Source organism: Corvus kubaryi, unplaced genomic scaffold (genome assembly GCF_017639235.1).
Source record: "Corvus kubaryi isolate FWS band 111438036 unplaced genomic scaffold, C.kubaryi_AGA036_p1.0 78, whole genome shotgun sequence".
In the NCBI taxonomy this organism is placed as follows: Eukaryota; Metazoa; Chordata; class Aves; order Passeriformes; family Corvidae; genus Corvus; species Corvus kubaryi.
The window spans coordinates 7,784,513-7,803,625 of NW_024582065.1; the positions used below are offsets into that span (position 1 = coordinate 7,784,513).

At 56.2% G+C, this 19,113-nt stretch overlaps 1 protein-coding gene across 1 annotated transcript; it reads left to right on the forward strand.

Annotated features, from left to right (window-relative positions):
* Positions 1 to 10,388: 10,388 nt before the first annotated feature.
* Positions 10,389 to 18,827, forward strand: AGPAT2 (1-acylglycerol-3-phosphate O-acyltransferase 2). The gene is made up of 6 exons (XM_042052271.1): positions 10,389 to 10,636; positions 14,182 to 14,315; positions 14,732 to 14,907; positions 15,074 to 15,169; positions 16,652 to 16,724; positions 17,185 to 18,827. Exons 1-6 carry the CDS (start codon positions 10,449 to 10,451, stop codon positions 17,334 to 17,336), a joined length of 819 nt encoding a protein of 272 aa, XP_041908205.1. The 5' UTR covers positions 10,389 to 10,448; the 3' UTR covers positions 17,337 to 18,827.
* The last annotated feature ends 286 nt before the right edge of the window (positions 18,828 to 19,113 follow it).

Genomic DNA, 19,113 nt, shown 5'->3' on the forward strand with positions numbered 1-19,113 from the left:
CCGCAGCGCCCGGCCCGGCCCGCGGGGCTCGGCGGCTCCGCCCGGCGCGGGGCGGTGCGGGAGGTGGGGGCGGCGCTCGCAGCTCCGCCGCAGCCCGGGGAGCCGGGGGATGCTGCCCGGCACTGCCCCGCTCGGCCCCGCCGGGTCAAGCCCAATGCAGCGCTCCGCATCTGGGCATCCCAGCCGGGGGTCTCATCCCACAGCCCGGGGCTCCCATCCACCGGCGCACCCCACTTGGGGATGCCATTCCCTGGCTCTTCCCACAGCCCGGGGTTCCACCCACTCGGGGATCCCATCCCCAGGCTCACCCCACCACACAGGGGCTCTCCCAGCCCTGGTTGATGGTCCCGGCAAAGCAGGGAGGATTCCACAGAGACGCTGATCCCACCTGGCCCCCAGCACTCACAGCAACTCCAGGTTTGTTAAAAGCCATTTTAGGTGACAGACGGCCAGACTGCCTCCTTGTTGCCCATAGCAGGAAACCTGCGAGCACAGCTCGGGGGCTGCATCCCCTCAGGCCTGAGCCCTGCCGTCACTGCTGCTCCTTCTCCTCCTCGCTGTGTCCTTTCCCCACCCTGAAGCCCAGCAGCAGCACTGGCTGGTCCTCGCTGTTTGCACTGAGGCTGGGCAGGGAAACCTCACGGCAAGACAGGGGCTGCTTTGTGTCAGCTGGGCCAGGGACAGCCCCATCCAGGGGGATGCAGTGGCAACAGGCAAGTTAGAGCAAGGGGGACAGCAAATAACGTAGTGGGAAATGATCTGGGAGGCTCAGTCACGAGGTCATTGTTAAGATAATTTCCTGCTTGCTATCAGCAAATTTTCAGATTATCCATTTGCCCTCTTTTCATGGTTCAGGTTGCTCCTTCCTTTTGAGTTTGGCTCAAAATGACCTTTGAAAACAAGCTGGTCACTGCAAGCCCAGATCCCCGCTCAGTGTGAGTGTCAAGCGCACCACTCAGTGTCAAGCACCAAGTAATCAGGGCCTAATGAGCAAAAGCCTATGCTGGACTAATCCGAACAGTGGTGATGAGTAAGGAGAATCACACAAAACTGACTGAAACCCCCCAAATCCTGCAGCATGTTTGCTGCCTGCTTTTAACCCCAAGGAGGTCCCTGCTGTTCCAGAGCTGTGCCCTGACCTCTGTGTAGGCTGGGCTGACATTGCCCAGGGCGCTGCTGCGGTGACGGGGACCATGAACATCACCTTGGCCACCCACAGCCCCCCATCCAGGCAGGTTTTGCCATCCCACTGAAGCCAGGATGGTTCTCTGATTTTCAGTTTTAATTAAGACAGGAAAAGAGAAGAGCCTCTGAGATTTGTTTCTCTTTTTGACGGTGGGGTTGGTAATTTGGGAAACAGCAGGGACAGGAAGGTGCATGGCTGGAGGCATTCCACTCTCACTGTTCACCCTGCTCCTGCAGATCCCTGTGCCTTGAACATTGACTTTGGAGGCCAAGAGTGGGTGGTGAACCCTCGATGGAGATGGGAAATGACACACCCGGGCCAGGGCTGAGTGTGGCTTGAAATCCATGGAATGCCGCTGCAGGGCTCTGCAAAATTCAGGGGTGGATTGTCCAGCGAATCTAATTAGGAATGAGCAGACCAGCCCAAACTCTAATACGCCAAGTAATTAAGTGATTAGTATTGATTGTTAGAATGCCTAATGAGCAGTTATCACTGAATGATTAATTAATCCAATCAAAAGAGTAATAAAAATTCTGCAGGTGTGATGATACCTTATATTCAACGCACAAGGGAAGCGAGATCTCTCCCCATGGTGGCCATCTCCGGTTTCTGTCCCTGGCACCTGGCACCAGGGATGCACAGCCTGGACTGCTGCCCCTGTGCAAGGGGTCTTTCCCCTCCCAAAAATTCCCCTCGCCCTGCCAGTCTGGGGTCCCAGCATCAGGCAGGCACCCGGAGCTGTGTGGCTCGAAGGTGGGGAAAACAGTTCCCCAGGCGCTGTCAGCATCCAGAAGACGCCGGGATCAGTCAATGCTCGTCTCCTCCCTGGGAATTCTTTCACTCACTGCCTTGATTGATTCAGTCGCTTCAGTTTCTCCAGGTCAAAGCCCTGCTAATCCCAGCTAAACCCGCAGCGTGCCGCGCGCTGGCCTCTGATCACTCCCCTGCCAGGCGGTGGCTCTGTGGGCACGTCCCCAAGAGCACTGTGGCCTCGGGACATGGGAGCTCGCAGGGCAGCCACAGCCCCGGAGCGGTCATTTGCTGGCCCGTAATATTTACCTGACTAAATGCTAATGAGTAAATGATCTCTGAGTAAATGATCTCCAGACAGAGCTCACAGCAGTGCAGAGCAGCTCTGACCCGTGAGCAGGGACCCCCAGCCACCTCGTCCCCTCCAGAGCACCCTGTGCTGCCCACCTTCCTCTGGGTGGGATGTCAGCTGGGGACAGCACAGCCCGATGCCGTCACCCGCAGTGCCCAGAGCTGCTGCTCGGCAGGGGGTGCGGGACCCCGAACCATAATAGCGGCACATGCTCACCCCCCTCTCCTCTGCCATCAGGATCAGCCCCATGGCCACAAACCAGAGGGATTTCTGTCCCGGGGGGGCTGCGATGGCACCCGGCATTCGCAGGCAGCGCCGCAGCTCCGGAGATGATGGATGCAGGCTTTAATGCTCTTTTCTGTGCATCTTTGAAGGATTTGAGGCTGATCGCCTGCGCTTCCTGCGTGGCATCCACAGCTGGCTCCGTACAGCCCGTCAGCTGCCTCTGCTGCCTGCCGGGCCCTGCCGGGCTGAGCGCAGCAGTTATAATTAGAAATGCTAATCAGTTCTTGTGTTTCTGGCTTGACAGCCCTGCCACCCCCAACACAACCTTCCCTCCAATCTGTCCTGTGCTCGCCCCCTCCGCTTCCTCTCCGAATCCCTGCTCCTTGTAATTAAGCACTACAAAGTTAAGGGGGGTTGAATGGGGGTGCTGGGGCTCATTGGATGCTTTGGGCCAGGATTGCAGCCCCACAGAGCTCCTGGCTTGCTGGGAACTGTTTGGGGCTCCCACTTTCTTTCACCACTATCCCCTTGTGCTGGGGACACCCCAGGGATGTCCCTGGCCCTGAAGTATGAGGTGGAACAGGGGGAAGCTCAAGGGCTCTGCAGGCAGTGCCAGGGTTAAAGGCAAAGGGTGGTGGCTGTGGCTGGGAGCCCTTCGGTGCTGGCTCTGGAAGTGGAGCTTGTCTCACTGGGATTTCCATCGTGTGCCAACCATGGGGGCTTCCCAGCCAAGGAGGAAAAGCAGCTTGCAGAGGAGCTCGGAGGAGGAGGCTGAGCAAGCACTGGCTTAGCTGATTACGGAGTTATTCATCATCAGGGCTTGCTTCGGGACACACAGCCCAGGGGATTCCTCCCTCACCAGTGCCCACAGACAGCCCCTGCCAGCCCCCAGCCCCTCCACATGAGAACCAGGGCACGGCTTTGGCCCTGGTCATTTGGCTCCCAAAGTCAGGCTTGGCCAGAGAGACATTCCTTGGAGCAGGCACAGGGCTCTGCTGGCCTCAGAGGAGAAGAAGGTGCCCAGGTGGAATGAGCAGCTCTGGACAAGGTTTTTAAGTCAACCTTCATCATCCACGAGCTCCCTGTTTATCAGCTTCGGTGAGGAGAGAGGCTGCAGTTTGGAGGGTTGATGTGAAAAAGGTTTTCAAGAAGGCAGTGGCTCCCTGAGCAAAGGAAACCCCCCCTCACCTGCTCTGCCCAGGACCCCCACACTTCACTGGGGACACATCTGCTCGCTGCAGCATCTCTCAGCATGTGAAGCAGCAAAGGCCTCTCCCCCCTCCCCACACACTGAGCACAACAGTTTCTGGAGAAAGGGAAATAAGAGAAACAAGGAGGTATCACAAAAAGAGCATGGGAGGGACAGGGCATGGTGGCTTCAATGACGATGCACTCATGAAAAGGCACCAGCAGCACAGGCAGCTGACTGGGAAAGCTCTGGGGAGAAGTCAGATTGTATTTGTCATGACTAATTGTCTCCCTCCAGCACTGTGGTCCAGCTTTCACGCATGGCACGAGCAGGGTCCCAAGCATCCAGGAATTAATGAGGGTCTGACCCTGTCTGCGCAGCCACTTGAGTTTTGCCAGTGCAGACAGCTGGCTTAAGAGGCCCTTTTATCCTTCACATATCAGATCAATTTGGATAGTTATAATCTAGTCCTGGTGAAAGCTCAGAGCAGACTTTATTGCCCAACCAGCTCAAGGAGAAAAAAAGCAAGCAAGAGGGAGAGGTCATGCTGAACTATCGATTGTGCTGCTCCCAGATTGGCCTCGGCAGAGAGCTCACCCAGGACAGTTTGCCTCTATCTCCTGCTAATGCTGCTCCATTGATCTTCTGTGACAGGCAGCAACTACAAGATTTTTTTAGGTTGGAGTCATTAAGAGGCATTAATCAATAACAGAGGAAACAGAGAGCGAGCAACTGTTTGTTTCATGCAGACATATTCCCCGTGCGGATTTTAGCCTGCTGAGGTGCGCGTGGTTTGTTTCCAGGGAGGTCTGCCAGGAAAAGAATTCACCTTGTGCTGGACTCTGGCACTTGGAGGAGATCCTGAGCCAGCTGCAACACAGTGGCAGCTCCAGCAGGGCTGTGCAACAGGAGGGCAGCACCTGGGGAGTTTGTGGCATCCCATTCCAAGTACCCCAGTGTCTTACCTAGCAATTGCCCAGACCCTCTGCTCCCACACAGGTACCCCAGGAAGAGATGGGTACTGATTTCACACGCCCAAAGAGCTGGGTGCTGGTTTCACGTTGTGAAAGCTTCTACTAAACAAAGCTGCTGCCTGGCAGTGGTGCAGCCAATCCCAGCAGCCTGTTCTAGGATCCAGCCCCTGAATGAGCTCAGCCCCAACCCAAATTCATTCCTGTGGCAAGACTGGAGCTGTTCACAAGAAAAACGGTCTTTGTGCTGAAAGCACCCCGGGCTGCTCCGTCCCTCCCGCCCTGCCCAGCAGTGTCAGTACATTTCCACTGCTCCATGGTGGCAACATGCCTTTTTCTTCTCCAGCAGCTCCTGTGCTCGGCCCCAGCAAGTGTCTGTGCAGGTGCTGGAGCCCATTTTCCCTTGGAGAGGCAGAGAAGAGAGCAGGAGACCTGCTCAGGAGCAGGAGGATGGGATCACCTTCAAAAGTGATGGTTCTGGCCCCAGCAGAGCAACCAGCGGCCTCAGGGTGATCTGGGGCCGGGGAGGTGCTGCAGCTGCCCGTGGCTGAGCTCAGCTCCAGAAGCAGCCCTATGACACAGAAATGATGTTTAATTGCACACCTGGACTTAGCCCAAAGGCCCTTTAGTCCTGCTGTGTGGCACGGCGCTGGCACACGCTGTGGCACAGTGCTGGCAGGTCTGGCAACCCAGGAATGCCACACTCAGCCTGGGGAGAGAACATGGCTCAGCCAAAAGGGCCTGCACCCAGCAGGTGCCACGGGATGCTTCAGAGTACAGGGAAACATCCTTCAGGAGGCAGGGATGGAGATTCCAATGGAGATCAGTGTCCCTTTCTGGACGCACCTTGCCTCGACTCCCACAGCCGCAGTGTCCCACTTTGCAGTGGTCATTCCTGCAGATCCCCGGGGAAACAGGATCTTCCTCGTTCCTGTAATTACAGCCACAGCACAGGGATCAAGGGCTGCAGGAGAGGAGGGGATGAGATTGCTGGCTCAGGTTACACAGGTGGGGCACACAGAGCCCATAAGCACCTGGCAGTCCAATCCTGGAGACACACCCAGAGCTCAGCACCACCGGCTGAATCCAGCCCAGGTGGGCCTTGTTATGGGAATCAGCGCAGGTGGACTCTTCATGGGAACCCAGCCTAGGTGGATCTCATTATGGGACTCCAGCCCAGGTGGATTCCTTATGGGTATCCAGATCAGGTGGGACTCCTTAGGGGAATCCAGCCCAGGTGGGCCTCGTTATGGTAATTCAATCCAGGTACACCTCATGATTGGAATCCAGCCCAGGTGGGACACATTATGCTGATGATGAGCAGGGGCTCCCTGAGGTGAGAGGCTCTGATGTGGGAGATGCAACAAACCCCTCTCTAGTCCCAGGCTGTCAACCAAAAGAAGCGCTTGGCTCACAGCTCTGCCTTCCCTGCTCAGTCCGTCGTCTCCAGGTCAACCATCCAGCCCCATCCACCAGCACAAAATTCATCAGAAACAATTTGATTTGCTTTATTTACCCATGACATTTGGGAGAAAGCCTAATCCTATTGCAACTTGGAAAAAAAAAACCTGATTCCAATTTTACATCCTTGTGTCTGAAGGAGCTCAATTGCTGCAGCCAGGCAAGATGCTGCTTCAGAGGCTGTGTCCTGTACTGGGCACAATCTCATTTCTGGGCACAGCACAGAGACCATGAGGTGCAGGGGGATTTCCAGCCTGTAGTTACAAACACAAATGCAACAGTAAGACCTGGAAGTCTCGTGGTTTTGCTACCTCATGTTTTTGGCAAAGTCTGCCAGGAGCAAAAAAATAAAAAGCCAGTGCTGGGGGGCTTGGTGGTGTGTTATCCCCAGCTGCAATCCTTGATGGTTGTCAGCCTCGCTGACAGCCCTGGCACACCGAGGGGTCTGGCATTCCTCACGTGGATCAGGATCCTGCCTTGTGTCTTTCGTGGATTTAAATCCGCACGTGGCTGGCGTAAAGGTCCCAGCAGATAATGTCTTACTTTTTCAATGGAGTTACTTGTAGGTGAGTAAAGGTTACAGGAAGGAAGGTTTAGGTTATCTAATAGCCTTTTAAAACATGTGTCTCTCTTAATTGCATATTCCCAGAGTCAAAGTCCCTCGGGCTCTTTGCCTTTCCAGTAGCCAGTGGAGGCTGTACCTGCCGAAGCTCTGGCAGTTTAGCAATCTCATGCTTCTGGTTCTTGTGCAAGGCTCCGTTGTGAGCGAGGAACTGCGGTGCTCACATTGAAACCACGCTGAGTCACCACCCGGTTCCTCCCCGACTGTTTACTCTGTTGTCACCAGAGCGCTGACGTGTGATTACCGAGGAGCCCAGCAACTCCAGGGAGCGTGGCCATGGAGCAGCAGGAGCCAGCGTGGAGACTGAGGGTCAGGCTGAAGCTCTGCCCCTGTGAGTGTGGGTTCACCTACGAGCTCCCCTGCTGCCCACACCAGGAGCAGCAGGAAAATTTCATCTCCCATGTACCCCTTTAGGCGAGAGGGAAATGGGATTCACCCACATCTTTTGCACAAACTGCTCTTAGCACCATCCTCGCCAAGCAGACGGTGGTGTTCCTGCCCAGGGCAAACCTCTTTGCTGTCTCTGCAAGGGCAACGATTCCAGGAAAAGTGATGCCATCCCACTGGGGGCAGCCGTTGGGGCAGCCTCGCTTATGGATGTAAAGAAGGTCCAGGTTCCCAGTCTGCAGCCCTGTCCGTGTGGGAGTAAGTGACACAGTGTAACCACGTCTGTGCTCTGATGCTGGGCTGTCCTGCGTACCCTGAGCTACACAGAGGTGACACACAGTGACACCAGGCTCTGACACATCTCCCAAAGCCAGCTGCTAATTGAGACAGGCAAAGAGGGAAGAGGATAGATCCGTGGATGGATGGATGCATGGATGGATGGATGGATGGATGGACGGACTGACAGAGGTCTGGAAGGAGTTATGGCAGATGTGTGGATTGCCTCACTGTCCCCAAGTCCCTGGCAATCGAGGCTGCTGTGCAGCACCCGTCACGAGGGGTTGGTGTTGAGGAGTTTGCACAACCCACATCTTCCTGCTATTAGCCCTTCCTGTGAGGGCTCCCAGCCTCGCACATGCGTGCCACGATAAGGCCACAAATGAGGATGTTTGGCTGGCTGCTTCCTCCTCCCCCCAGTTTAATGTCACCAAACCCAGCTGCTGCTTTCAACACACGGCCCTTGGCAGGAGGCAAAAGGAAGCAGGCCGATGGATAGAGCTGCCAGAGGCGCCATGGGCAGCCAAGGGCAGAGGCAGGGTGAGGCAGCGGGAGTGAGATTCTGCACAAATCCAGCCTTCCTTTGGCCCAGCCGGCATCTCCAGAGGGTCCTGCCGAGCACCCACTCTCCCAGCCTGGAGCCTCCTGCTGCTCTACAATCTGCTCAGCCCAGAGCTGGACACATCCCTCCTTCCTCCATACCCCTCCGAGTGCTTTCCCTCTCTTCCCTTCTCCATACGTGGGAGATGTTCTCCGTGGCTCTATTTCTTTTCCAGTCAGAAGCTAGTCATCCACAGGGAGGTCACATGTTGTTGCCAAGGGAAGCAATAAATTTAGGCAAATAAAAGATAAAAGAACACAGCCAGATTATTGTAAGACAAGGGTAATGCATTGGGGTTCATAGCTCTTCATGGAGCCAGGCACAGAAATCCCACCAGCAGTGATGCTGTGTGGACCCTTCTGCTTGGCACCTGATGGGATCTTGCTCCTGCCAGAGATTCTGGGCCCTGCTCAGCTACACTACCTGCAGGGTACCCTTCCCTCATGTCTAAATAATCCAGTCAGTAGTTTAAATATGCAAAACACACAGCACAATCTAACAAACCAGTGTTTTTAGAAGAATTTGGAACTGCTTTATCCTGGCTGAAGCTTGGGAGGATTGGGATGGGGTCACCTTTGCCTCTGCCCCAAAACAGCCTCATTTCAAGGGTGATGAGGTGATCCCTGTTGTGTTGCACAGTGGGCAGAGGCTCTCAGGCCTCTTCCATCAGGAGTTTGTTATGAAAATGTCAACACACAGGCTGTCGTCATCTGGCAGCAACACCGCCTGTCTTATGAAATAACTCAGCGTGACAGCTCCGCTTGCTCACAGGCAGGCCCATGTCTGGCTTCTAATCTGGCATCAGAAAGTGCTCCCCTTCCTTGAGCTACAGACTAATATCAAATGTTTCATTTGCATTACTCCAGATAATGCGCTGAAGAGCATGGGGAGAAGGGAATGGCAGCCAAACTCCTCCAGGAGCCCAGATGTGGAGCATTGCACCATCCCCGCCACGCCGGATCTGCTCACCCCGCTTGCCGCTGGCACCGCAGCCGGAATTTACATTTCAGATTCCCAACGTCAGCCAGCGTTTATGAGCTCCAGAGAGCGGCCCGCACGACACCCCAGTGACAGATCACCAGGGACTTTCTTCCCGTGTCAACAAAAGCAAAAAGTCATGAGGATAACACAGAATCGCTCCAGGCCCAGCGTCTGCTCAGCTGCAAAGGTCTCGGTGACTTCCCAGGCATATGTTGGCTGGCACGGCGCTGGAGCAAGGCTCCCTGAACAGATCACACAACACAGGCCGGGGGGATTAATCTAATGCTGTGTGGTGATGTTAATACAATAAGGGTTCTTTGTGGCATTAGCTGGAATCATGAGACCAGCTCTGAGATGTCATTGCCTGGCAGCCGTAGGGAGTGCTCTCTCTGGAGAGAAGGAGCTTGTCTCCTGCTTCCAGCCCTAAAGCTGCTGCGGGGCAGGGAAAGTGCAGTGAGTTCTCCTCGTTCTGGTGACAGCTCATTTGGGAACAGGATGCAACCTCTGTTGGCAAATCCAAGGACAGCTGAGGGAACAAGGGTTATTTTAAAATGAATAACATTTTTCCTTGATTTTTCCAGGAGCTGCAAAGTTCTGGATGCCAAAGGGATGCTCGGAACCGCAGGGTCACATCTTTACCCCAGTGGAGTCTCCATAGAGACTCGCAGGACTCGAGTTTCGCTATAAAAAGTGTTGCACAACCAGCCGAGGTCAATGAATGGTTTGTGTCGGTTCCAGCAGACACTTTCATCTCCCGTAACAGCTTTGCACCCACAGAGCCTTCAGGGCCTGATCCTATCCTAACCCCAGTGCCAGCAGGGAAAGCTCCATCCTGCTCAGCATGTTTGTGCAGCTGGAAAACCAGCATCGAGCACCAGCAGAGAAGGTCCATGAGGGTCCCAAAACCTCACACGGTGCCCTGAGGGACACAAACTCCCTCACAGCATGGAGGACCCCAAAGACTTTCCACGGTACCACAAAGGGAGTGAAAACCCCCACGTGGCACCATGAGGGTCCCCAACGCCCAGAGGGCTCCATGAGGGCACCAAACCCCCACATAGCACCATGAGGGTCCCAAACCTCCCAGAGGGCTCCATGAGGGGACAAAACGCCCCCAGGGCTCCATGGGGGTCCCAAAAGTCCACATGGTTCCGTGAGGGTCTCAAACTTCCATGAGGAGGGTATCAAACCCCCACAGAGCTTGGTGGGGGGAACCAAGCCCTCATAGGGCTCCATGAAGGGACCGAACTCCCACCTCCCCTTGCCATGGGCACCCGGCCCGCCCTGCAGCCTGAGGAATCCCCGCTCCATAAGGAACATTGCCTGCGAGCCGGTCCCGCCCCGCTGAGGGAGCGGCGGGGCGGGCCGGGCCGCCCACATAAGGCGGGCTCAACGCGGGCTGCCCGGGGAGGAGGCGGCAGTGGCGGCCGGTGCGGGTGGAGCCGTCATGGAGCTGGGGTGGCTGCTGTGGGGCACGGCCGTGCTGCTACTGCTCCACGTCCTCATGGAGCTCAGCCCCGCCGTCAACTTCGCGCTGCGCATCGGCTTCTACTGCCTGCTGTGCCTGGTGTCCTCGGCGCTGGCGGCCGCCGCCTGCCTGCTGGTCAACGGCGGCCGCACCGTCAAGAACATGAGGTGAGGGGGCACCGGGGGGGACGGGCGCTGGGGACAGCGGTGTCATCCCCCGCCGCTGCCCCGAGCCCCTGGGGTGGTGGCGGCCTCTGTCACATCCGTGGCAGCCGCAGCCCCGCGAGTCCCCTCTTGGCTCAGGGGGGGCTGTCCTGGCCCATGGCAGAGCCCTCGGGGAGCCACGTTTGGGGATGAAGTGCCTGGAAGGTGGTGGTGGGTGGCTCTTTTTGGGAAAGCCACGGGAGAGCAGTGTTTGTTGAGAGTGGCAGAGCACTGGAACAGGCTGCCCAGAGAGTGTGAGGAATCTCCCTCTCTGGAGCCATTCCAAACCCACCCGTGTCTGTAGGTGACCCTGCCATGGCAGATTTAGATGATCTCCAGAAGGCCCTTTTTGATTGTAATGCCTGGGTGGTTGTGTTCGGGGTGTTTCCTGCCCCAGGAGCGGAGGCTGGCAGGCTGTGTGCCATGTGCTGCCAGGGCACAGCTCTCCTGCAGCTGCTGTCCGGCCCTGTGTCCCCTGACAGGACACACGTGGCTGTGGCCAAGGGGCTGCTCTCATCCAGCACCTCCTCTCCATGCCAAGGTACATTCTAAGGGCAGAGCAGGCACTTCTGCTGGCAGCACAGGACAGCTCATTTCCTGGTTTTGCTCTTCCCTAGGCAGCTTTTTACCTGTGCTGACTGTGTCCATGCCAGGTTGTACGGATTCAGGGGAAAGGAGAGCCTTAAGACACATCCTTTCAGATCAAAGGTTGGCAGCATCTCAGCGGGTGGAGCTGGACTTTGCTTTGCCGTGTGGCTTTCACACATAGGACTCGGGGTGGAGGGAGTGGGCACAGGGCATTGATGTGCTGCCTTGAGGGCTCTGCCCTGCCCTTCCCAGCTGGTGCCATGGCCCCAGGCACTGGGACCAGCAGTCTGCTCTGGGATCTCCAGCCTGGCTCTCTCTCCAGCTTTGGTTGCCTTGGCTCACTCTGGAGCAGCTTTCCAACACACAGCCAGCACTGCAGCTGGGAGAATTTATGATGTCAGTGATGAAAACGCTATCTTTTTATTTCCCCCCAAAAATAAACCATCTAAGTTTTCAGTAGACTTCAAGGAATTATTTGGGAACAAGAACTTATACTGGATAACTCCTCATGTTGAAACCTAGGGCTAAATTTTGGCCACAACTGCCCTTTTCCTGTAACTTAAGCCTGTTGTTTCCACATAGTGGCACTGGCTGGAGATCCTGGTGATGTATCCCAGCCCCTGGGAGGTCCGTGGCTGAGGTGATCCAGTGAGTTCCTTATTTCTCCACCATCCCAGACTGCTTATTCCAGCTTAGGAAAGAGGGCTGGAGCAGAGCATGTGCTGGTGGACGGGCAGCGATAATGGTCTTGTTGCGTGGTGCAGAACACCCCGTTCTTGCTGTGCTGCTGGCTCCAGTGTCAAGCTGGTGTGACTTGGAAGAGGTTACCCAGGGTGTCTGATAGAGATAGAACTGTTTATCTCTGGTGAAACGTCTTGCAAGACCTTCCAATCTGGTAAGCAGACTTCAGTAGTCCTTGAAAATCAGAGTATCCTAAGCAAGCCTCTGTGGCTGGCCGTGGAGCAGAGCATGTGAATCTGGGGGCTGCTGGCCTTCACACTCATTAGGGATGCACTGAAAAGTCACATTCCCAGTCATTTTTGTGCTCCTTGTGCCTGGCAATAAGTGCACTGGTTTTACAGCTCTCTGCAGCTGTGGCTGCTCCACGTCTGGATCATTGATTCCTGCAGAGAAGCCTCTTGTGGGGTCGGAGGGGACTTGGATCCATCCTTTAACCCTGTGGGTGACATGGCCAGCCCAGCAGGGCTGCTGGTCACCCCATTCTTCTTTGCCTGCTCTGAGCTCTGCCCCTTTGCCTCTTTCAGTGGCTCATGCCTCATCTTGTGCAAGGAAAGGCTGGCTCCAGGCTGGCAGGAGGAAGCTGGATGGTTGCTCTTGAGTAATGTGTAACCAGCCTCTCCCGGCAGCCAGTGAGCACTGTGACTTCCAGAGCGATGACCTCTTTTTTGGTTGGCAGTCAGAAGGGAGGAGAAGTGTGATTTAGGTCACCCTGGTGGCCTGGCATCCCCCATGACCTCACTGGTTTGTGTCACCCTGCCTTTTCTCACCTGTAACCCCGTCTCTTCACCTGAACTGCCCCCCTGCAACCTTGGAGCGGGCTGTGGAGCTTGGGAACTCTGCATTCCATGCACCTCCCTGGGTGTGGCTCTTTGCAGCGAGTTGAAATGAGGACTGGTAGCAGTGTCACCTCGGGGCATTGGCCTTGCCCAAGCTCCAGTGTCACCGCGAGCTCGGGTGATCTGCATGGGGGGATACCCCACAGCGATGTGAACCCTGCTGTGGGTAGGAGCAAGCTGGGGAAAGTCCTGTGGCTCAAGAGTTTGTGGAGACTTTCAGAGACCAGATGCTGGAAGCTGCTGCCAAGCCAGGACGAGATGCTGTCCAGGTGCTCACCTCCCACCTGAGTGACAAGGATGCTTCTCAGGGGAATGGTGCTGCACAATTCCCAAGCTGGACCCCGTGGTGGGGACAGAGCTGACACTGTCCCTCAGTCTCCTGCTGCAGGAAGGAAAGCTTCATCCCCTGTCTGCCAGGTGGCCCTGAGGCAGGACATCCAGGTGCTTGCTGGAGGGCAGGTCAGCTCTGGAATCAGCTCTAGGGATGAGCAGAGCCAAGCTGGTGGCTGTTCCTGGGAGCTTTGTTCACATGCAGGCTCTTCTGCCACCTGTCCTGATAAATGGCTGCTCCCCTGCCCAAAATAGCCCCTGTGTTCTGCCAGCTTCTGCTTGTGTCCTTTGGCCCAGTTGGAGGGTCCCCAAGTCCCCAGGTCAGGGGGTGGCATAGATGGGCCCTGCCCCCATGGGCTGACAAGGACATGGAAATGTGCTGCAGTGTTGGCATGGCTGAGTGGAGCTGCTGGAGTCTCCCAGCTGGGAAAAGCTGGGAGCTCTGTCAGACCAGTAGTTCCACTGGGAAAGGGAACTGGCAGGCAAAAGCTTGAGGATGGCTTTGCTTGGGGGCACCCAGCCTCTGCCAAGCTGTGTGGGGAGCACCCTGTTTGCTGCTTGCATCTCTGCCTTGTTCAGGGAAGTGTTTCTCACCTTCACTCCCTGCCTTCCTTGGGCCCCTGTGAGGGAATGGCACCCCAGGTTTGTTTCTATCATTCAGCAGCATCTTCCAGCACTGCAAGGAACAGAACTGGCAGAGCCTTCCTTGGGTGTTGGGTGTGCTGGGGAGTGGCAGTTCCTGGCAGAATTGTTTGAGCAACTTGTGGTGCCCTGCTGAGTGCAGGAAGAAGAGCCTGGTAACACCAGCCCAGAACCATGGCACTGAACAGGGCAAATGAGCAGCACTCCTGGAGGATGTGGTACCATGCAGGGCAGACACCTGGGTGGATCACAGGGCAAATAAGACCAGAGGTTCTCTGTCCCAGAGCTGCTCTTGTCTCCTTCTGCCCCTACTGGATGTAGCAGGCCTTGTCACCTCCCTGCCCTGCTGCTGACTGCTTTTCTCTTCTGCAGAATCATCAGAGCTTTTGTCAGGACCTTCAAGTATTTCTTTGGCTTGAGGTTTGAGGTGAAGGGACTGGAGAACTTCAAGGTGGAGGGCCCTGCTATCATTGTGTCCAACCATCAGAGCATCCTCGACATGATGGGTGAGGAACTGGTGGGAGGGGAGGGAAGATTTCTCCTGCTCACCATTGGGAGAAGTCCTGCTTGTACCTCCTGGACAAGCAGCCCCTGGTGCAGCTTCCCCATCAGTGCTGGTTGTGGGAAGGGTCTCCTGTCACTCTGACCAATCCCACACCTATGTAGCCCCCCAGGTAATGCTGTCCTTGAGGTGCTGGCCCAGCATGTGTGTCAGTGGCCCTGCTGGGCTCTGTGGAGCTGGGGAATGAGCTGCCTCTGAGGGGTCCTGCTGTCACCTGCAGCCGCCCTGCCCCACTAACTGCTGTGTGCCAAGCCTCCTGCTCTCAGAAGCCAGGAGACAAACAAGGTCCCCTGTCCTTGTCCCACCTGAGTGCAGGCAGGGGGAGTGACTGCTGGATCTTGCCCTCTGCCATCCCATTAGGGCTGATGGAGGTCCTGCCTGACAACTGTGTCCAGGTGGGCAAGAAGGAGCTGATGTACATGGGCACCGTGGGGCTCATCATCTACCTCGGCGGCGTCATCTTCATCAACAGGAAGAGCACCAGCAGCGCCAAGATGGTGATGTCAGAGGTGGCCAAGACTATGGTGGCTGACAACGTGAGTGTCACTGTGGAGCTGGGTGAGGTGGCATGGGGGGACTGTGGCCCTCCTGGTGCTGGCTCACCCGGAGTTCCAGCTGCCTGCAGCTCTCGGCAGAGCTGGCTGGTGTCTCCCAGCACTGCAAGTGGATTTCTGGAGCAGAGCCTTGTCTCTCCATGTGCAGGTGAAGGTGTGGGTGTACCCAGAGGGCACGAGGAACTGCACTGGGGATTTGCTGCCGTTCAAGAAAGGAGCATTTCACCTCGCTGTCCAGGCACAGGTAATGGTGCTCTGCCCCGCCATGGGAACCCTGAGTGCTTTTGCAGTGGCGCTGCACGCTGGCCATGCAGTGTGTGGCTTGTTTGCTCTCAGGTGAGCTGTGTTCCCAGGTAACACCTGCTCAGGTAAGCCACCGTTAGGTGTCAGAAGTGCTGCCCAGCAGCAGCCAAGAGCCTTTTCCATTCCCTCTGGGGATAAGTGGCTGCAGACCGTGGAGAGCTGCCCTGTCCTCTCCTGCCCACCCCAGTCCTGGTGTCCCCTCTGGAGGGAGGAGTGTGAGGAACAGGCACACTTGATCCCTATCCCAGGCTTTCCTGGCAGCCTGGCAGGGCAGTGCCTGTGACCAGGGGTTCCTGGGGGCATGGCTGCAGCCCAGAGCTTGCTCCTGGCAGGGAGCCCACTGGGTGCTTTCCTGGGGAAACCCAAAGCTGTTGATTCATTTCTCAATCCCCCAGCTTGCAATAGCATAGTGGTGATTCAGGATTGTTAATTCTTGTGCTTTAGAGCAACATCTAGGCTTGCTCAGTGTGCAAATAGCTGCTGCCTCCCTCGCAGCCATATAGCAGTTCTTGGTATGTCTTTTCTCTCCAAAATGACAGCATCCATGAGCAGTTAGTGGGGGAGCAGGCAAACAGCTTCAGCCAGCCAGAGCTGTCTCAGGAGCAGGGTGCTTGCCTGGGCAGGGTGCTGGGGCAGTGTGCCAGAGATGACTTGAAGCCTCAGGGAAAACTGGTTTCCCCAGGAGAGGTGTTACAGCAGGGATTTTGGGAAAGGGAAGAGGTGCCAGCTCTCTCGCTGGGTTCGTTTGGCCAAGTCCAGGGTGTAGCCTGTGTTGTAGCATCCCCATTCCTGCCTGGGTGATGCAGCCAAGGCAGAGCCTGGCAGCTCTGGGAGGAAAGGATGACATGGAAGTGCTCCCTGCCTCTGCTACACCCCCCTGAGTCACCGCCTGTAGATCCTGGCTGTGTTACCAGCACTGGAACAACAACTCTGCCTGCCCTCCTGGCCCTGTGTCTGTCTGAAGCTTCCCCGGGAGCAATTGATAACAACTGGTGACTCCTTTTCTTAGAAACTGAAAGCAGAGCAGCTGCCCTGCCCCAGGCACGTGCCTGTACAGCAGGCAAGGCCTGTCAGAACAGGCATCCTGCAGTGTTTGTTTGCAGGACAGAAAATACCTGGGGTTTGAAGCCTCACTTGGGATGAGGAGCCCTAAAAGCCAGTGCTGAGCTGAGGCTGGAGTGGAACTTGGCCTTGTTTCCTTGAGTATCCCTGTGCCCCGCATTTCTGTGGAGTGGTTTTGATTCCATTTGACTCCTGCTTGTTCCAGCCTTTGGAAGTGGGTGTTGTTTGTGGGGCTGTGTGTGCCCTGTGTGTCTGAGAGCCAGGCCAGGCCAGCTTTGCTGTGTGGGATTCACTGCCTGTCTCTGGCCTGCCCTGAGCTGCTGAAGTGCCACTAACTCCTCTTTTTCTTCCTTTCCCCAAGGTCCCAGTGATCCCTGTGGTGTACTCCTCCTTCACCACCTTCTATAACCCAAAGACGAAGCTATTTACATCAGGTAACAAAGAGTCACTTGGAGACAGGGTTGCTGTTGTCCTGTGTGGAGATCTGGTTCACAAGGGTGTGGGAGAGAAGCAGAGCTGGTGTGAACAGGAGGAGCCCTGCTTGGGAGATGTTTGGAGGCGGTTCAAAGCACTTGGCACCAGAGCCTGGGCTGGGTTAACTCAGGAAAGGCTGTAATTAAATACACTGAGGGATGTTTTCATTAAAAATCAGTTACCACCTCTCCTGCTCTGGGCAGGCTCTGGCTGGAATGGCAGTTTGGGGCACAGGGGGATTATTGGGGGTGGCACAGTTGCTGGAGCTGGGATCTAACTCTGCCTGTGCTCCAGGGGTGGCTGCCTGAAGCCCTGGGAGGGGTTGAGGGCTGTGCTGGGGCTGTCCAGGGTGGGGAGCAGGGCAGAGAACAGAGCTCCTGTGGCGTGTGAGTTTCTTACAGGCTCCTCTCTTGTCCCCAGGCAAAATCAAGGTTGAGATTCTGCCTCCAATAGAGACCAAAGGGCTGACATCAGACGATGTCACCGAGCTCAGTGACAGATGCTTCAGCACCATGAGGGAGACCTTCTTCAGGCTGTCAGGCCGTCCAAGCCAGGCAAAGGACTCATCTTAGAGGCTTCTCCAGTGGTGTCACCGTGTGGTGGTGGCTCAAGGGACCTATCTGTTCTTGCCAAATACTGAAGGACCTTCTTATCTTCTGCAGTGATTTCTGACTCTGGGAACACCACGGACTGGCACACACAGGGTGTCAAGCCAGCACTAAGGTTCCCCTTTGAGTGGATTTCTCTTATGGGTTCACGTTCTCACTTTGAACTGTCTCTTTTTTCTGAATTTCTCAGGCATCAAACTTGTGCTACCAAAGGGCTCAATGACCAGAGAGGTGAGTTCCCCCAGCTCTTGCAGCTGGCACGGGGTGACAGCAAAAACCTGACTGGAGCCCGAGCTCTGCCTCAGCTCCTGTGTTCCTGCAGGCTCAGCTCGTGCTGGCCTGGCCCTGTGATGTCCCAGGTGGAAACCACCAGGCAGCAGTTAGTATCAGCACACCCTTGATGCTCAAACAGGGCTGAAAACTGTGTGAAAATCCAGATTTTGGCTTTACACCAGCGCTAGGAGTGTGGTGTCCTCACTGCCACCCACCAGTGGGACTCACGGGCCTGTCCCCTTGAGATGCCCTTGTGGCACAACAGCATCACGTTGGGTGACTGCTGCCAGTTCCCTGCCGTGGTGGTGGCTCAGCCTGGTCACATCCCGGTGCCTGCAGTGCCCCTTACGGAGGCAAAGGGCTCTGTCGGGCTCGTTTTGTCACTTGTTATGGTCAGCACTGACCGAAAGATGGTGCCTGTCCCGCGTCTCTACCGATCTGCAAGGCGGAGCTGCCGCTCTCCGAGGCCTGTAAAATCCCTGCAGAGCCACAGGGTGGGTGAGCTGCAGCTGGAACGGGGCTGGGAAGGCTTGGAAGGCTTCACCTCCCTCTTTGGGGGACATAAACCCCTTTCCCAGTCAGATAAAAGGGCTTCCCCTGTGGGTGATGGACCAACAGAGCTCCTGGATCCCTCACCGGGAGCTGTGGAATGTAGATGCCCTCGGAGGCTGGGTCAGGTCCATGGTCCCTGTAGCTTTAGCTCTCCTGTTCATGGCACAGGGGGACCTTGGGACAAGCCACCTGGGGCTACTCAGGTAACCAGCACAGCCAGCTCCTGCAGCCTGTGTTGGTGGAGTTGTGTTTATCCAGCATTTTGGGGCCAAAGCCTCAGCTGGGAAAGGCAGGGAGCTCCCTGGAAGGAGCCCTTGGGCCGAGCTGGTGCTGGCAGGGGCTTTGTTGAAGGGGCCTTACAGTACAGACTCAGGGCATGGGAAGGGTCGGGGTGGGAGGATGGGAACCAAACCAGCACTTTTGTGAGAGTGGCAGATAAAAGGGCCGTCATGGAGGGTACACCCTCCCCTGGGAGGGCTCCTGGGGAAGGGAACCATGTCTGACTCCTCCTGGGAGGAGAGAGCGGTGTGCCTCTGTGTGCACTTGTCTGCTGTTCACTTTTAATTGGGCAAAGAATGTCATGTGCTTTACAAAAAAAAAGGAAGAAATTCCACCTTTTGGTTATTTAAATAAAGGAGCCTCCTGGTCTTGTGTGGGGGCGGAGGGAGGAGGATGTGGGGTGCTGAGCCCTCAGCTCTTGCAGGGGGTGGGTTTGGTGATGGAGGGGCAGTGGGGGTCCCTGTCCCCACCCTGCTGCCCAGGCAGGAGGGCTGTGCTTCACCCAGCCTCCCTGGTCAGGCACCGTCCCAGCTCCTGGGCTCCTGGAGAGCAGAACAGGAGCTGCAGGGATGGGCACCCACTCCTGTACCCAGCTCTGCGGTACCTCTGCAGGGACCACCTGCCCCTACTGTGACAC